Genomic DNA, 19220 nt, shown 5'->3' with positions numbered 1-19220 from the left:
GTGCTCTTGGCGTCCGTTCAACAGCTCATCTAGCAGAGAGCAAGGGGAGGAGGGGGCTGGCTGGCTGCAGGGCACTGGTACAGCTCCAGCAGCAGCCAGGAAATGCTTCTTCCTTTTCACCTTCACAGCAGGATTTATGATGCTCGGTGAGCCTGTTGTCTCTCACATAAAAGGGCTCGTATGTTAGAATAAAAGTATTTTTTATTTAAATTAGACAGAAGACAGTAACCAGAATTGGCTTTCCATAATATAGATTAAGCAGTGCACAGACATGTTCTGTCCTCCCGACATTCAGAGCTTTGTCTTCTGCAGTGACTTTTGCTCTCTTTACAGTATTTCCTTATATAACGGAGGCAAACCCCACCCACAGCAGCAGCCTCCTGAAAATGGTTAGAGTGCCATCCCTGCTCCTGGTCACATACAAAAGATGTGACCCACAAAGCTCAAAAATTTTTTAAGATCAGACTCAAAGTCCACCTTTTTGGGATGTGTTACCAAGCACTCCTGAAATCAGCCTTCAGCAGAGGTCTGGATAGCTGCTTGTTGCTCTAGTCATTCAGTTTAGGGCATTTAAGGACGTTTAATTAGGGCATTTTGGCTGCATAGCACCTGGTTTGACATGAAAGGAAAGAAAAGCCTTTCCTTTGTGGTAGCAAGACCAACCCACCACAGGTCTTCAGGGAAACACTGTCCTCAGCCACTGCCCACACCCTTCCCAGGTACTGAGGGGCAGAGCAGTCCCCCCAGCTCCAGCTTCAGTTTTCCTGCACTACTCACTGCTCTTTATCTTACTGTTTGCATTAAAGCAAGAGCAGAATGGCTGGTGCTGTAACTGCCCACACTGCATTGAGAACATATTTACCAGATGAAAATAATTCGGGGTTTTTTGTTTGGTTGATTTGGTTTTGGGTTTGGGGGGATTTTTTTGGGCGGGGTGAGGGGGGGACTGTTCAGTTTTCAGCTATGAACTCTTAAATTAAAACAAACACTGTGAGCCTGCAGACAAGGGAAAATATCCCCCCCAAAGATATTTTCTCTTGTATTGCAGGAGTAATGTCTCTCTAATCACCTCTGCCTGCGACACAAACATTCAATGCTGCATCCCCCCAGTCCAACATTCGATTAGAGCTAAAAGGGCGATAAGGAGCATCCTGGATGTGGGCACATGCTGTCTCAGGGATGCAGCAGATTAACCTCAGTTTGGGGAGGAAAGGGTTAAAATTCTACCTGTGGGAGCAGGACTGGGCACAAGTACAGCAGTAGAAGGATATTACCTGAGAAAGTTGATATTTTTATGGGAGGAAAAGCCTCTTTTAGTCAAAGAAGAGTGAGAGGAGCTGCAGACACCATCTCTGTTTGCTCCTTCAACAGCTGCGAGAAGCCATTTACCCTGGGCTGTGCTCTGGTCACAGCAGGCTGTGGTAGCAAGCAAATCAAATTATGCTTTCATCTATCTCAGAATATGCTGGCAGAGCTATTTGATAGCTGAGACAATTACTTTAATACAGCCATGTAAGATTGGTTTTTCATAATGAGGTAAATAATCTCTATTTAAATTAATTGTCAGTGTCATCGTGGACAGTAACCTGAGAGTGAGCTGGAAGTGACCTCCGTGCCCACCCCCTGCTTTGTGCCTGGATGTTGGAGCAGTGGGGGGTTACAAATCTCCCACAACATGTGTGCTGTAATTGCCCTGTTTAATGATACTGACTTTAAACCCAAGCACTGGATTAAAGCTACAGGCTCCTTGGTGGGGGAGAAGTTTCCATTTTGTTCATTCCTCCTGATTCATTAATGTGGAACAGGTCAAACAGATGGGAGGACAGAGAGTGAGAATTATTTGGGGTTTTGTTTGATACTCCAATTTGACAAAGTCATTAGAGATGGTTGGGATTGTTTGGCAAAGTGATAGTTAAAATGGTTCTGTTTTATCCTGACTGAATAATTTTTCTGTCTTTCAGTTCTATATCTGTCATTTTATCATGCTGATGATGGATTTTATTCAGTTTCTTTTTTTCTGGGTTTGAGTTTTTGTTTTGTTTTTCAGAAAAAAAAAAAAAGAAAGATTAAATGGGCTTTTTAATCCCAAAAAGGCTTAGGGATGATCAGTGAAGCCAGAATGTCCACAGAGCTCCTCCGAATGACACAGAGAGGGTTTTTCAGTGCATGCTGTTTGCACTGGATGTGCTGTTTCAGACTCTTTATCATGGTGAATATTCATTAAGCCTGCCAGAGGCAGAAGCTGCAGTCAGTACAGCATCAACGGAGGAGGCAGGGAAGAGAGAAATCAGGTTAATGACTAGCTTTCCCTGCAGTTTGCTTCCTGCTTATTGCCTGATCTCAGTTTTAAATAAATTCATTTAATTAATGTGTTTTGCTACTTTGACCTGCAGACAGAAGGGGCTGTGATTAATGATGGGGTATTCTGAGTCTTACAGTGGCTTTAGCCTGCATGTTCTGCTGTCTGGAAAAAGAACATTGAAAAATGTTTCCTTTAAATTTAATATTAATGGAAGTTTTGATTGAAAGCTTTTATCTAATTTATTTTCTGATTCCATGAGCTACCAAATTTTTAGAGACGAGAACAAAGTGGTGAGTGTGGAGGGGTGGAACAGAGTGAAAACAAGCTGCTGTCTTGGCTGAGCATGTCACACAGTCAAACATGTCTCTGCAGGGAGACAGAGACTGCACAGAAACGCTTTCCTCTTCTCCCCCTTGAGCAGGGGCACATCTGTTCTAACATGAGTTAGCCCTCTTCTGACAAAGGTTCTTTAAGAAAGCAGCAGAGGCATAGGAGGTGGAGACGATGTGCATGACACTCAGAATATATGGGCAGCTCGCATTATGGGAAGTGAGCACCACCTGTTCTTAGTAAACACCAGATTGGAGCTGTGGGGCTACACAGGGTCAGGAAAAAAAACACGTGGCCTCCCCAAAAGCGAGAAAAATGTCACTGAGATAGAAACTGCAGGACTGATGGGATAGCCCAGAGCTGATGGGGTATTGATTCCTGGGCTGAGTGATGATATGTTCTGTGAACCAACATTTTGCCCCAAATTTATAAGACATCTCAATTTCAGACTGTTTGTACCCATCGCTCAGCATTACCTTTCAGCTTGGATGGTTTTACAAGCTGATGAAAGCCAGCCCTTCAATTGAGTGAATTTGCAAGTTCCACATGTGAAAAGACAGCACCTTAAATCTCAGTGACAGACCTGTACTTTGCAGTTCTGCACCAGAGGTTCTGAGCTGTACTGGTGTCACTGCTGTCATAACTAAAATGTGGCCTTTTAAGGGGTGGAAATGGTGCAACCTTAAGAATATCGTGGTCTCTCAGGCATTTCTGGACAGAAGATGCCAATGCCTACCCAAGTGAAAATCCCGTGAAAGGATTAAGGCTGAGGAAGTTGCAAACAGTTGCACAGGATTTTTTGTGGCTGTCACCATTAAAGAGATTCGTTTCAAACTTCTTCTTTTTTCTGAAATACTCCGGCATGGTCATTAGTACAACACCTGCCGAGCCATGGTGCTGCTTACCTGGCTCCTGAGGGTAGAATTCAGCTCCTTTTCCACTAGCTACCCAAAACTTAGCTGTCTAGTGTAAATTGTCTGGTTGGGCTTTATCTATAAAGAACCAAAGATAATACAGCTCCAGCAGAGAGAGGAGAAGAACAAAGAAAATTCAGATTTTTTTTACAGAATCATTTAGATTGGAAAAGACCTCCAAGATCATCGAGTCCAACCTTTGACTGATCACCACCTTGTCAACCAGACCAGAGCACTGAGTGCCATGTCCAGTCATTCCTTGAACACCTCCAGGAATGGTGACTCCACCACCTCTCTGAGCAGCCCCTCCCAACTCTTTACAACCCTTTCTGTGAAGAAATTCTTCCTGATGTCCAACCTGAATCTCTCCTGGTGCAGCTTGAGGTCATGTCCTCTTGTCCTGTCCCTGGTTGCCAGGGAGAAGAGGCCAATCCCCACCTGACTACAGCCTCCTGTCAGGGAGTTGTAGAAAGCCAGAAGGTCTCCAAAGAGAGCGATATGGTCTCCAATGCCTCTAAAACCAAGCATTTAAACCAGGTGGCTTGAACTGCCTTCTGAGGGTGCCTGTGTTTTTACAGACCGTAGCATGAATTTAATTAGACGTGGTAGATTGGATGCCTACATTTCTGGTGGCTGAATTTAGAAAAGGGGTGCCTAACTCTCTAAGAAAAACAGAGGTAGGTACCTGCAGTTACTACAGGTTAAATTCTAGGGACCTGGTTCCTTGTAGGTGTCTGGGCTTCCTGCACAGAGCATGGGAACCTCTGGAGAACCTGTGTGCTGAGAGCAGGACTGCCTGGAGCACGCAAGTGAGGATCAGTGAGGTGACACAACTCAGCTGCAGCCTGCTCCCTTTCTGGAATCTCAGAGGCTGTGACATCCACATAGAATCATGGAATGGTTTGGGGTGGAAGGGACCTTAAAGCTCATCCAGTGCCACCCCCTGCCATGGGCAGGGACACCTTCCACTGTCCCAGGTTGCTGCAAGCCACATCCAACCTGGCCTTGGACACTTCCAGGGATGGCGCAGCCACAGCTTCTCCAGGCAGACATGACCCTCTATATCTGACATTGTGTAGGAAATCAGGTGTTTCAGAGCAATTAGGGCTTGTTGAACAAGTTCCTATTGACCAGGATTTTTACGTTTTTCAAGTCCTATGAGAGGCAGAGGGCTACAATACATGACCAGTAAATGCCTCTGGAAGAGAAACAAAAAATTAGCTATGCACCACACCCTATTCCTTCCAGCTTTCAAGATAGGTGCTTTGAGGATATGGAGGTGTTTTCTGTGTAAGTCTGCCTGTGCATTTCAGCCAGTAGTCATGGGATGGAAAAAGAAGTATTTGGAAAGACAGCCTAGAAGTCCTTTCACGCCAGCTAAATATGTGACCTACTCCACTGCAGAGTCTCTGCTGCTCTGGGTTCCATTTAAAGTCTACTGAGACGTTTGTATTTCGGTGAGAGTAGGAAAGGGATGGGGTGAAAAGTTCATCTCCTGTTTTAGCTTGCAGACACACAGGCAAAGAAGCATCAGCACCTGCAGGTGCAGCCTAGATTTTGGGTTCTGCTGCATGCAAGCATTTAAAAATTTAATTATTTGGTCATTGAACATGAAGTCTGATGTATTTCTTGAGAATAAAAGAAAAGGTCCAAAGTAATCCTCTAAGTTGCCCCAGGAAACCACTAGACTCTGAGCTTTTATGTATGAACTCTGGCAAACCCCTCTCTGTAGCTGTAGGAAGAAAAGAAATATAATGGTTTACAGTAAGTGTTCTAAATATAACCAGAGGGTTTGTTTTATTTAGATTTTCCTCTCAGTTGAATAAAAAAATTTGAAGCATTCGATTAAAGATGCAGAAAATATGCAAGAGAAGTACAACTAATCCCATTAAATGTAAAATAACACATATATAGAAAGCTTTTGTTGTTGAATTCCTGCTGATAAGAAACAGAAGTGATGTTTAAGGAAGCATTGGAAACTAGGTAATAAATTACATTTATCCTTGATCTGAAATGCCTAAACATACAACATTGTTAGTACAGCTGAACTGTGACCTTCCAGCCTGCCAATACAGATAAACACACATGTTATCAGGTAAATCACGCAGAAGAGAAATTTCCTGAGGACTGGTGAAGCCCCACTCATAGGAAATGATGGCTATCAACTCATTAGATTCTGTATGTCTCTGTCTTTTTGTATGCAAGCTCTCCCCACAGCAGTAAGGATAATTAGTTTCCTTTGGCTGAGCGAGTATTAAGGAGTATTAAAATGCTTAGATGTATGGACAACAAACATACTCAGGGTCTGGGACAAAACCCCACATAAGTGCAAGCAAACCTCCGTAGTCTGACAGAATCCTGATTCTAGGGGAGGTGTGATGAGTTTGTTGTGTTTAGATGCATGAAGTCAGATGTTTTTGTGACAAATGTTAGAGACTTCATCTGGTGAGTTGATTTGCCTAGGCAGAACTGGATTAAAGGGTTGGGTTCCTGCTCTGAATTAGTTTCAGTAGCGCAGATGTGTTTGTGCACCCCATTAGTCTGGCGAGAGATTTCATGCGGGAGACTCTGTACCTCAGGGATACTCTGGGTTCTTGCACATTGCTGTATTTGTATGGTAAAATGGATAACATTAAGTCATTGTCATTGTCCCATGTCCAGCCTAATAAGTTGATCAGAGGGCTGGAACACCTCTCCAGGAAAGGCTGAGAGAATTGGGATTGCCCAGCCTGGAAAAGAGAAGCTTCTGGGTGACCTAATTGCCTCTTCCAGTACCTGAAGGGAGTGCACAAGAAAGATTTAGACTATTTACAAGGGTGTGGGGTGACAGGACAAGGGGAATCTAAACCTACAGAGAGTAGGTTTAGATTAGATATTAGGAAGAATATAAGTTAAGTGTGGTGAGGCCTTGGCACAGGTTGCCCAGAGAAGCTGTGGCTGTCCCATCCCTGGAAGTGTTTAAAGCCAGGTTGGATGGGACTTGGAGCCACCTGGTCTACTGGAAGGTGTCCCTGCCCATGGCAGGGGGCTGGAACTGGATGGGCTTTGGGGTCCCTTCCACCGCAGGCTGTTCTATCATTTTATGTTTCTATGCTCACATCAAATGGCACAGCCATACACTGCTGTTTCAGCTGTGCTGGCCCTGCAGCCCACAGAGTGTTGTCACCCTGTACTCTTCAAAGTGGTTTTTCTACTATTTGCTGCTACAGGGTTCTCCCCAGCCAGAGCAAGGGTGGGTCAATCATGATTTGAGGTCACCTTCAGCTGTCCTTCTCCTGCCAGGAACAGAAAAAGAGCATTGGGTCTGAGCCAGTGTTTGGAATGCATATCGTGCAGGCTTGTTGGGAAAAAGAGAGGATTTATTTGTCAAATAGGGCTTAATTTATTATGTGCAATATGAAAGCTCACATTTTTGTATTGCAGTAGAATGACAATTGATTAATAATTTGGAAAAAGGCCAAGACACACAGTTTCCACCTGTGTAATTTATCATCTCAGAGAAACAAAAGTAATATAAAAGGTACCCAAACAAAACAATTTATTAAGCAGAAATGAAAGCTGGTTCATATTAATGCATTTATTATGAAAGGGTTTTCTAGGACATTGTTGTTACTTACAGGAAACATGTAAAGAATCTGAAGTTGATAGTTAAAACCATAGGAAATTTACAGAAAAGCTACAACTGATAAAATAGAGGAACTTTTACATTAATAATAACTTTAAAAAAGCTATTTGAGACTAGAGAGGCTAAGGTCACTAAAACAACGTCAGCAGTTCCTGGAAAGAACATAAAGTCAAAGCTTCTTCATCATTAAATACAATCTTAGGGGCAAAAGAAGTGCAGAGTCTCTTCTGGTTCTTGATTAAACATTGCATTGTAAAAGGAGTCACATCATGTCCACTTGCCATGGAGGTTCGAAGATGCCAAAGGTTCCATGTGCCAAACCTCTTTCAAAGAGAGTCTCAGAGATGTGTTGTGTATACACATTTCTTTGGCTCTGTAACATGGACGTGTTGCATCAATACAGAGAAGCTTAGAGAAGGAATCATGCTTCCCAGCCTTGTTTGTTTTGCTGCCAGGCAGGAGAAAGGTTGTCAAGCAGCAAAACATGTTTTTTCAGCTTTTGAACTTAAAAGGAAAGCCTTATGTCTGCATGCACCACACACCATTTATTTAGTAAAATAGAAAATCCTGCAAACGTAACAGAAGATGAAGAATCATTAAAGAATAGGAAATACAGGAGCTGCTGAAGTTCATATGGCATTCTCCATTACAGCTGCAGGAGTACAGGGCAGTCAGTACCAGATGTTTGCTGGCAAAACATAGGAGATCTCCCTCCAGATTGTCTGCTTTGTTTTCTCCTCCTGCCCTCTTTAACCAGCAGGAGACCTGGGACTTCTCAATTTCTTCTCCCCTGTCCAGTGCCCTTGCCTCCTCTTCCAAGGGACATGGAGTCCCTCTGAAATTGTTTTCCAACACAGTTCCCACCTCCTTCTTTACCCCAAATATCTTTACCTCTTCAGCTGGACAGCTCTGATACATGATGCTGAGACTTAATCAGTGGTACTGAAATTGTTTGTGTGGTATTGTGAGGATCTGTGTGTGGCTAGGCATGTTACAAGGGTGAGAGCCCCATGTTTTCTTACTGCACTTTTAGGGTGTATATAAGAAGGTTTTCATTTGATTTGAGGGCTTTAGCATCAGTTCATAAACATTGAGCTTTCCCCTGATCACAGTTCAAATACTTGACATGATACATTAAAATAGATATGCTGTTCCTATTCAAAATTGGGAGTTATGTAAATTACAACAGATGTTCAAAGTTTAAAAGGGAAGAAAACAACCAAGTCTTAAGGCTTTCTCTCATAGGAAAACCTAATTTTGTTGCATTTTATTATGTTAGAAAATTGTCCTTGTCAGAGCAACATACGCAAACATTTCAATCTGATTAACTCAATCTAATCAAAATAATGGAAATAAAATTAAAACTTGCTTCATACTGCAAGCCTAAAACTGGGGATAGAACTTCATTTTATATTTGCCTGTATAAAATACTGTGATCTAGAGAGATAATCAGGGTATTCTATGATTCTCTGAAGACCATGAATATTTCTGAGACCAGATTGTGCACCCTGATGGAAGCAGTCCTGCAGTATCTCTGCCCAGGCAATTCAGTTCACTCCTGGTTTTGCTCTAGGGCCCTGTCTGCTGCTCAGCCACATTGCATCCATACCTACATACAAACACACGTGCTGGTTGGCCTCAGGTTCCTCTCTGGGGTGCACCAACTCAGAATCACACAATGGGTCAGGTTGGAGGGACCACAGCAGCTTATCTGGTCCAACCTCCCTGTTCAAGCAGGGTCATCCCAGAGCACATGGCACAGGATTGCATCCAGGTGGTTCTGGAATATCTCCAGTGAGGGGAACCCCACAACCTCTCTGGGCAATCTGTTCAGTGCTCAGTCACTGCACAGTAAAGAAGTTCTTCCTCATATTCAGGTGGAACTTCCTGGGCATCTGTTCCTGTTACCTCTTGTCCTATTGCTCGGCGCCACCAAGCAGAGCCTGGCTCCATCCCACCCTCTTGACAGCCTCCATTCAGATACTCTTTCCCTACATGAGGATTCCTGGACACATCCAGCATAGGATGGTTTGCTAAAATACCCATCTGGATGTGCATAATGCCAAGACTGTCACACCCTGCCCTGGCCACTCTTCTAACCCTGTCCCAAAAGACTCAACACCCTCAAGCATACCCCTTGGTAATGCATATGCTTGTGTTTGCTGCTATAGAACACTGCAGTGGGCTGCATCACAGTGATCTCTTACTCCAAACACTTCAAATCCAAAAGAACAAAATGGGATCCAGAGCCTGTTGGGCCCAGCAGGACGTGGAGTGAGTCAGTGTGTGCTAACACTGAGCAGACTGGACAAGAACCAGTGGATAACCCCCAGATGAGCAGCCAGGCAACCGGGAGTCATTGTAGGCTGAAGCCAGAGCTTTCAAAGAGAAAGCTGCTGCTCACTGAGTGCTTGTGTTTAAAGATGCTTTAAGCTTTTCTTGCTGTTTTGACTTTTTCAGAACCTGAGGCGGGAGAGGTGTCCCCCCCAGTGGGAGCTGGTGTGAACAGCAACAGCTGGACCTTTAAATTTGGACCCGGCAATTCCAAACAAGGTGGTCCTGGTGAGTTGCCAGACAAATTCATTATCCCGGGATCTCCTGCAATCATCTCCATCCGGCAGGAGCCACCAAACAGCCAAATTGACAAAAGTGACTTCATAACCTTTGGCAAGAAAGAAGAGACCAAGAAAAAGAAGAAAAAGAAGAAGGGAAACAAGACTCAGGAGAAAAAAGAAAAGGGCAACAGCACCACTGAGAACAGTGACCAGTGAGGGAGTTATACTGAAAAAACCCTCTTAGCCAGTTTTTGTAATAATGGCAGATTTCTCCCATGTAGCAAATCCCAACTTCTTCCTACTGTTAACAAATTTCCTGTATGTACAGACTTGAGAAAATCAGCAGGAAATTCAGTGTCTGTCTAAATTGCTTAACAGGTTTTGTCTTAAAAGCTTTATTAAGTCTGGTGTTAACTCTTTTTCTCCACTCTGGCTTGTTTTCAGAATCTAAAAAGCAGACACAAGTTTCCTTTCTCCTACGCCGAAAAGGAGAATCTTCACAGTACAGCCAGTGAGAGGTTGGACTCTGCACTGTGGTTCCTGTGCTCCTGTCTTGATGACACTTACAGGACAGGTTTAAAAGTTTTAATGTTGTGCACCCTCTATCTGATTGGAAATATTTGTGTGCAGATGTCAGCTAGGTGATATGAGATCAGTTTATAAAATGCAAGAAGAGCTGGTAAATATGCAACAGAGGAAACACCTATTGAACACAAATGTTCAGAGATGTTCAGGCTGGGGAGAAAATGTCTGAAAGGAGATGAGCAGACTTGTCAAACCTTGAGAAGTCACTGTGTGGAAATACTGACTCCTATACATGACGTATTGTACACACTGCTTCAAATGAAACCTCACATTTACAGCTCTTTAAGAGAACATGAATTATATCTCTTTACCAAGCAAGCCATTGGAAAAATTGTCCCTTAAAGCCCTGCATTGCCCTGGTAAAGCTAGCCCTCAGAGTGTAAGAAGGGCTGGGCTGACATCCCAGGAATGTAACTGTGATGCTCTGTGTCCCTATTTCCACATTATTTTGCACATTATGTCTCTGAAAAGGTCAGAGTTTTTCCACGACACTTATGCAAAAGAGAGAAAAAAGTAACATTAGCTATGCTATTTGTTATTTGAGATATTTATTTATAAAGAAATATAGCTGTAAATGTTAAAGAAATATGATGCCCTTTAACCCAAACAGAAGTCAATCTAGAGCCATTATAAATTACAATTGCTGCTATTAAAGTGCTTTAGAAAAATTGCCTGAAACATCTGTATTATATCGGCCACTTGCCAATAACAGCTTTATTCTGTCGGGTGACTTGGGGGCTGCCTCTTGCATGTATTAATAAATACAAGATTATCTTCCTTTTTTTTTTTTTGCATTATTCTGCACTTTGAATACACCTTTGCAAACAAACTGTCCTAATATGAAGAAGCAGAAGCAAACTCCTCACACAAATGGATTTATTAACCTGCTAGCTCTGTGCAGTACCTTGGTGTTACCTCCCACACAACCTTTTCTGATTTTAGTTTTACTTTTCTATGAGATTATGAATTTCTGATCCTACTAACACTCCTTGTGTAAAATTCAAGTACTGTATGTATGCTGTATGCTCTTATAAGAATCCTGAAATATTTATTCTGTGCTTGTGTATGTGAATGTCAATGCAACTATTATTAGAGTGGACTTTTAAGCTTTACTGTTGAATGTAAATTCATTATTTCTTTTTTGTACACTTGTGAAAAAGTGGAGTAGTGTTAATTTTTTAAGCCACTGTTGATTATCAGTTTTTTTGTGTATGAAACACAAGTAAAATATCTTTCTTAAACCAAGCCATGCATGCATTTTGGGATTTATTGGTAAGAATCTGTGAAGCTGAAGTTCTGTGAATTACTAAACCTAAGGGTATAAATGGAGTATTGAATGTGGTTGAGGATGTTGATATAAAACCAATACATGTATTTTTAAATAGAATATAGCTGATGAGGGAATTCCAAGGAGTTTTTTACGTTATTGTACATTCACAGAATAAAGCTCAAGTGTCGTGTTAATTGGAACTGTGTAAGAAACTACATAGCTCTGAAATTTCTAACAGGCCCTTTAATCTAGGATCAAAGAGAACAACTGGATTTCTTGAGACATGTCCTGGATGTTTTAAGTTTCCAAACTGCTGACAGTTCAGAATAGAACAATTCCTATTCATTTTTGAGAACCTGCAGCAAGTCTTAAAACATCACAGAAAAGCTCTAATAAAAGAATTCATATCTCAAAGCATGAACCACCAATGGCCTCATGTGGTCTATTTAGAGTTTTCTTTTGTTACCAGTCTTGTTTTACTAGCAATAAAAAGGTGCTACTCAAGAAAGAGAATCCTTGATTCACTTTTAAAGACTAGACAAGAGGAAAAAACTTAAGCTTTGGGGACGAACTGTTCTTTTATGCAAATGTGCTATGCAAGTACATTTAGATGTGTTTTTTTTTAATTTGGTGACTAATCCAACAGCTCCCAAAACGTTCATCAACTGTAGTTACAGTGGTAGCTTAAACACACAGAAGAATACTGTTGTTTTGTATTCAACATGAAGTAGTTCTCTCAATGCCTCTGGCAAAAATTCAGTACAGAGATTAAATTCTTGCAGGAATCTTCTACATTTGATTATTTTTAGATTTTAATTGAATATTTGTTTTTCTTTTGAGTGCTTGCATTTTCCCCCATGCAAGCCAGTCTGATTCATTCATTTTTCATCAGTGGCCATACACAGCTGGTTTTCCAAGGCTTGCATCTAGTAGAATGAACCAAGAGCTGCAGTATGTCTCCAATTTGCTGGTTTTAACACAAAATTACATTTACCAATGCTGCCTGTGTTGCAGGTGCTTACTGCAGGGGGACTGTATGCTTGTGTGCCTTGGGTGACAAAACATAATCTGAAGGTAATCATTCCAGTATGATTATCAATGATGAGAATCATTCCAGTATGGAGAGCTGATAGAAAAAAAACTCTCAGAGGAGAGGAGGAGCTCTTGCTGGAATTGTTTGGAAAGAGGCTGGATTGCACTAGGAGGATATACATTCCACACATTCCGTGTGTTTTCAGAAGACTGAGTCAGGCACCTCACCTGTTTTTATCAAGATTTTTCTGTATTTGAACCCTCTAGGACAACTGGAATGCTGGGATATCTACAGCGAAATTTGGCTATTTCATATTACACCATTGACATCCTTGATTTTGGGCATCCAGGAGGAGAAGAAACCCTTTTCAGGAAATATATTTGGAGGACCAGGGGTAGGTGGGGGCAGAATCTGCACGTTCCACCACAGTTTAGGCATTACTGTTAACACCACACAACAATGGAAATTGAGAACAAGAGTTGGCCAGTAACAGCACAAATTAAGAAACAAAAATTTCTTTAATCCTCCTGCTGACAATGGAATGAGCACGACAAAATACACTGCAGAGTTTGCTAACAAGGAAATTACAGTTTTGGGGCTTTTTACCACTCAATCAATTTATGTCTTTCAGGATCCAAATATACTTTCTGTGAGCATATTGTCTTTGGAAGTCTGGTTTCTATGCATACAAGATCAGTGATCAAAACTACTGGGCTTTTATAAGAATAAACCTGAGTTATGTTGTGTATTAATTACATCCTGTCATTAAAAAAAGATCTCGTTTTACATTAGGTTTCTAAGACTTAGTCTTGTGCAGTTTCTTTCTGCTCAGTACTCGGGTCATTGCACATCATATGAGGGGATCTGATTAAAAGTTTTCCAATCATCTCACATAAGGGGAAGAACATAGAACCCAAAATGCATTTCCCGAATTTCATATATGAAGCTCAGTCATGGAATTAACTGCAGGTAGTTTTGATACCTTTTAGGATCTTCTTTCATTTCCACTTCTTCTGCACTCATTTGATGTGTTTCAAGACTTGCTTGTGTCAACAACTGGGTAAAATAAACCAGGTACAATTTTCCTTCCTTACCCAGTTCTCCTCTAGCAGCAGTTTTGTGGATCTCGTGTAAGACAAGGAAGGAGCTGAGCCATTATCCTCATTTGAGTCCTAAAGAGTGAGCAGATTCCTCAGTTTTGCTGTTATTTAATTGCTTGGAAATGACACAGGCACCTTTTTAAGACAGTGCCAAGAGTCCTGTTAAGGCTCCTGTAAATATGCAGAAATATCACATTAATCAAAAGTTTGGCTTTGGTAAGTGAGTGTACCCTGAAGTCCTTTGGTTTCTTCCTTTACAAGGAGAAAAGAGTGAACAGCTGAGCAGTGTTGTGATATCACACAGCTGAATCTGCATGAAGCAAATAGATACTCTGGAAAGTAGAGCTGAGGGCTCCAAGCACAGCAGTAGTAAATCCTGGATATGAAGGGCTGCATGTGGTGGCTGGAATCATATCAGAAGCTGTGTTGGACTCACACATGCCTGAGTGGCTGGCTTGGCTGCACCAAAACTGAACAGACAGAGAATGCATAGCACAGCTCTAACAGAATAAATGCATTATCACATTGTACTGACCTTGTGCAGGTTAAGCCAGCATGCTATGGAATCAATATTGATAGCATATACATTAATTTTCCATTAGCTCTGGATATGGGCATGCTGTACTCTCTACTTTCCTGGATTCATTCTCCTCCCTGTGGATCCCTAGAGGGATCCCTGGAGGATCCAGTGACACTGCTCTGCCTTTGCAGGGTGGGGGGTGTGTGTATCCAAGCATTGGCAGAGAAAGACAACCATATCCTGGACTCATCCCACAGTGTGGCCATCAAGGGAGGAGATTCTGCCCCTCTGCCCCACTCAGGTGAGATCCCACCTGCAGAGCTGCCTCCTGTCCTGGGATCCCAGCACAGAAAGGACCTGGAGCTGCTGGAGAGAGTCCAGAGGAGGCACCAGGATGATCCGAGGGATGGAGCAGCTCTTCTGGGAGGAAAGGCTGAGAGAGTTGGGATTGTTCAACATGAAGAAGAGAAGCTTTGGGGTGACCTCATTGTGGCCTTGCAGTGCCTGAAGGAGCCAACAGGAAACATGGAGAGACAATTTACAAGGGCCTGGAGTGACAGGACAAGAAGAATGGCTTCAAACCAAGAGATTGTCAATTTAGATATATGTTAGAAAAAAATCTTTCCCTGTGAGGGTGGTGAGGCCCTGGCACAGGGTGCCCAGAGCAGCTGTGGCTGCCCCATCCCTGGAAGTGTCCAAGGCCAGGCTGGACAGGGCTTAGAGCAATCTGGGCTAGTGGAAGGTGTCCCGCCCATAACAAAGGATTGGAGCTAGATCATATTTAACCTTCCAACCCAAAGCATTCTATGATTCTATATATAAAAATCTGGGGCGTGGTTATGTTGTTGTACAGAACACTTCAATACCCACTGTCAGTGACAATACTGCTTAGGTATCATGAAAATCTGATTTTTCAAAGTGGTTCTACTATGCTGGCATTAGGCACCTACTTCTAGAATGTTTGTACATCAGGTGCCTTAGGCTGGCTTAGAGAACTAATGAATGAAATCCTTCAGCATGAAGTACCAGAGAATCATCTCTGCCACACGGTGAGAAGAGCCTATCTTACACTGCACCGTGGATTCTCTTTCATATCCCAGGACTGCCTCCATGAAATCACTCTGACACAGGTATTAACATCAAAAGGCGACAGAGATGTGGTGAAGTAAACATCTCTCAAAATGCCACACAGCTTGAAAATATTAAAAATGTTTGCCTTCCAGTGGTGCCGAGCTATGTCACTGTTGTCTGCAAAAAGACAGCAAGTGGCTCATCCATGTTTAAGAACTGATGTCTGAAGCATATTACAAAACAGACATGCTAGGCTTCAAAGCTCAGTTTTAAAACCAGGGCCCTGACAGAGAGTCAGAGGTACTAACCTGGCCCTCATACCAAACAGAGCAGCCCTAGGTCTGTTGTCACTCCCACTCCTCAGCTCCCTTGTTCCTTCATTGTGGTGGAGGGACATGTGGGAAGCAGGACATGGCCTGAAGAGAGAACCCCATTTATGCTGCCAGGTGGGAAATGCTATCTATCCTCCAGGCACACCATGGCAGTAGGTACATAAATGGGGAGTTGGGCACACCTATGGGCCACAGGGTTAGGTGAAGGGTGGCCATGTCACTGATGTGCCGTCCCAGCAGGAGCCGTACGTGAACCTCCTACCAAATGTGAGACCCTGAGGAGCTCCCTGGGAGCTCAGTAGTGGGTAGAGCATCAGTGCTGGGGCATCACCCGTGATTTCAGGCTTCAGGACTGAGATGGGATAACTTTAGAGCAGGCCCTGGAAGCCCCATTCCAGCTCCTTTGGCAATATTTTATGGCCACTTCAAGTGTCTTGGCACCACTTGAGCTGCGCTGAGGAGAATTAGGAAGTCCTTGCCCATTAATTACAGGAATGGTGCTGCACAACAAGCCTGACGTAGTAATTGTTAAAACACATCAATCACAGCCACCCTAGACTTTTAACCCTGCAATAGTTTTCTTGTTAGATAAATCCTTCAGCTTTTCTGGGGCTCAAATTCTACTCAGCACAGCTTCAGTGGGAACAATGTGCATGGTTCTGGGGGAAGCTAGACTGAAAATATCCTAACTAAGCCCCTAGTGTATCTTAGCCCCCCTCGAGGGAGGCATGAATCACTCCCTACCCTGAAGAACTTCCTTCTGTATGTGTTTAAAGAACCCCACCTGAAGTGTCTCAGGTGTGGAGTGGTGTGCTAAGCAATTACAAATCAAATCAGCTCTGTGCACTAGGACTTAAGGCCTTCCATACATTCCCACTCCTACCCCCAAATTATCTACACTCTTAAAGCCTTTGCTGACTGATGTCCAACTTCCTCATCATCAGCTATGGTGCAAACAGCCTTAGGCTCAATGAGGACCCAGGAGCTTGTTCTTGTGGGCTGACACAAGAGGCTCAGGACCTGCCTAGAGCAGCTTTTTCAACCTGGCTCTTCCCAGATGCTGTGAACCCCGACTGTGAGCAGTTTCATCCAGCACCAGGGCCACGTGGTGACAGGATAAGGAGCTTAACTTTGCTGAACTTGCTCTCATCTTTCACCTTCAGTGTGGAAGTGCCCTGAGGTGCCTGCTAGATAAGGGACAAGCCTAAAATAATGAAAAATCTAGCCTAGAATCTGCTTGTGTTCTTATATGCTTAAAAGGCGATTATGCAACCCTTAGGTACTGACATTTGAGAAAATGATCCACAAAGCTCCTGATGGGTGTTTACACAATAAAGAGGATCTGCCTAACCCCAAGGGTGTGTAAATTGAGTTAGTCCAGCTAATTGTAGACTCAGAAAGTTCTTTGTAGAAATATAAGCAGCCATCAAGCATCACAAAAGCTACCTTAATCTTTCCAAAGGCACGTGTAACAATCTCGTTAATCTACTTCAATGCAGTCACAATGTAAATGTAATCCTGAAGATGAGCTGCATCTCACCCTAAAGGGTGACTGCACTGAAAACAGCAGGCACAAGTATCTCCTTCTGTTCTCATGGGAAAAAATGACACAAAAAGGTGAAACCAGTTTTATTTTATGCTCAGGCTCCCTTCATACACACAAGGATATGTCTCCCTTACACTGAATCAGATTCTGACCAGCAGCACAAGCAAAGAGATGTTTATTAGCTAGAAAGGGCTAAGAGTGTTATGTGACTGAATTCTTTTACAACATTAGAAGGTACCAGAGATTCAAAGTGTGACAGGTCAGCCCAGGTCACTAAATGCACTTACTTTCAGTCATAGGGTGTGGCTAGTCAGCTTACAGAGCTTGCTAATGGCCCCCTGGGTCAAGCAGGCTTTCACAAATGCACAGCCCATATCATCTTTAAAGCTGTCAAATACGCTGTTGGGCTCATGGCAGGAACCGCTGACCTGTGAGTTTTATCGCTCCATTTTTTTAGTATCTAAGAAAAAATTAAAATTCCTGTGAAGCATCTTCGCTTCGGCCCTTATTGTGCCCTGCTGGGCACCCCCTCTGAACCTGTCAAGCCATGTAGGTTCATTCCTTAATATGCACACAGGCTCCTGCAAGGCAGCCTGGAAGTAACAGGATATTGCAGTGCTGTAATGCCAAAGCCTTCACAGCCTGATCAATATTGATGGTGCAGTTAGCTCTGCATTGATCAACTTCCAGAGCAGAACCCCTAGAGCAAGTGAGTTTTGTGGTGAAGCACTGCTGCTGCTGTGTCTGCCAGAACCGTGCAGCCATGAGGGATAATAAATAGGTCACAGGCAAACTGCAGGTGTGTGTGCAGCCCAGATGTTACACTGTGCAGTGAGCACTTACAGGAGGGCTGCACGCCCCACAGGGTAATTTATGTTATGCAAAGTCTTGTCCTTCCCCTACACAGAGGTTTGTACTAAAACCTCTTTAACCCCAGGGGCTCTTGTCCATGCTCGCTGACCTCAGTGTGTGTGAGGACGTGTGTACACTCCACCATATGTGTCTATATTGTTGGCCGTAGGTGCCAGTGGGTACCTGCTCTATGTAAAGGCACAGGGCTGGCTTCAAAATCCATATATGCAGCTAAACAATGGTGGCATTACGGTGGCAAATGGGATAGATGACCTGATGCTCACCACAGGGCAAATAATGATTTGGCTCATCCCATCCTGAAAGATCCCAAGTTTCTTCATGCCTGTGAAGTTGAGTGAGGTCATTTCCTCTGCTCTGGTAAGTTAGCTCAACCACAAGTCCTGTGGCCTTTTTCAAATGCATTGAGGAAACTACATCTTCCTGTATTTTCTATGTACTTCCTTCTCCTCCCCTGCTCCAGCTCCCCTACAGGGCAGAACTCGGCATATTCAGCAAGACTGGATTTCTGCCCATGTCTAGACACACACTTAAAATGACAAAACTGTCCAAACACTTCCTGTCTAAGCCCATCATGTCAGCTTCTCTTCTGTTCTCCTACCCACCCACCTACCCCAAGCTCTGTTCCAGAAAACTCATTTAAATGCTTTGAAATGCTATGTCCCTCCTTCCTGGCTACAGATGGCTCACAGTTTTTTAACCATTTGTAAATTTGAGTGGCCAATGGCTGACACAAATCAACAAGTCAAACATCCCCAAACTCCACCAACCCAATCCTTCCCTAGCAACACTTACACATCCAGGACAATCCCAGCTGACATGCTCGGCATAAGCTCCCATGGACTCATTCACTGACTAGTCCAAAGCCCTTTTCAGTACGTGGTTGTTATGGATATGATTCCTCCAGTCAGACACATGACCTACATTCTTGATCATATAAGATAATGCCTTTGGATGTTGTAAAGTAGATGTGTCTCAGTTGCTCTCCACCTTCCAAACCAGTTGAGCTTAGTCTGTGTGATTGACCTAAGTGTCCCATTTCTGGTAGTATGTGCCATCTGCTTGTTTTCCCTTAAATAATTTTGTATCTTCTTATACATTATTCATTCAGCAGCATTTGGTGAAGAAGGAATCCCCTGGGGATGTACAGAAGATCCCAAAGATTCA

The 19220-nt window shown here is 43.1% G+C and overlaps 1 protein-coding gene across 3 annotated transcripts in view; it reads left to right on the top strand.

Annotated features, from left to right (window-relative positions):
* LOC104693510 (protocadherin alpha-C2) overlaps window positions 1–13366 on the top strand; it is a 92297-nt gene extending 78931 nt beyond the window's left edge. For all 3 annotated transcript variants that reach the window (XM_039559909.1, XM_019289961.3, XM_039559908.1), the window contains exon 4: window positions 9632–13366. In XM_039559909.1, coding sequence (XP_039415843.1) covers window positions 9632–9942 — 311 coding nt within the window. In that variant the 3' untranslated portion in view covers window positions 9943–13366. The remainder of the gene's footprint in view (window positions 1–9631) is intronic.
* Window positions 13367–19220: the final 5854 nt, after the last annotated feature.

Source organism: Corvus cornix, chromosome 13 (genome assembly GCF_000738735.6).
Source record: "Corvus cornix cornix isolate S_Up_H32 chromosome 13, ASM73873v5, whole genome shotgun sequence".
Classification (NCBI taxonomy): Eukaryota; Metazoa; Chordata; class Aves; order Passeriformes; family Corvidae; genus Corvus; species Corvus cornix.
Note: the sequence above shows the minus strand (reverse complement) of the source record. Positions and strands in the feature narration are given on the sequence as shown.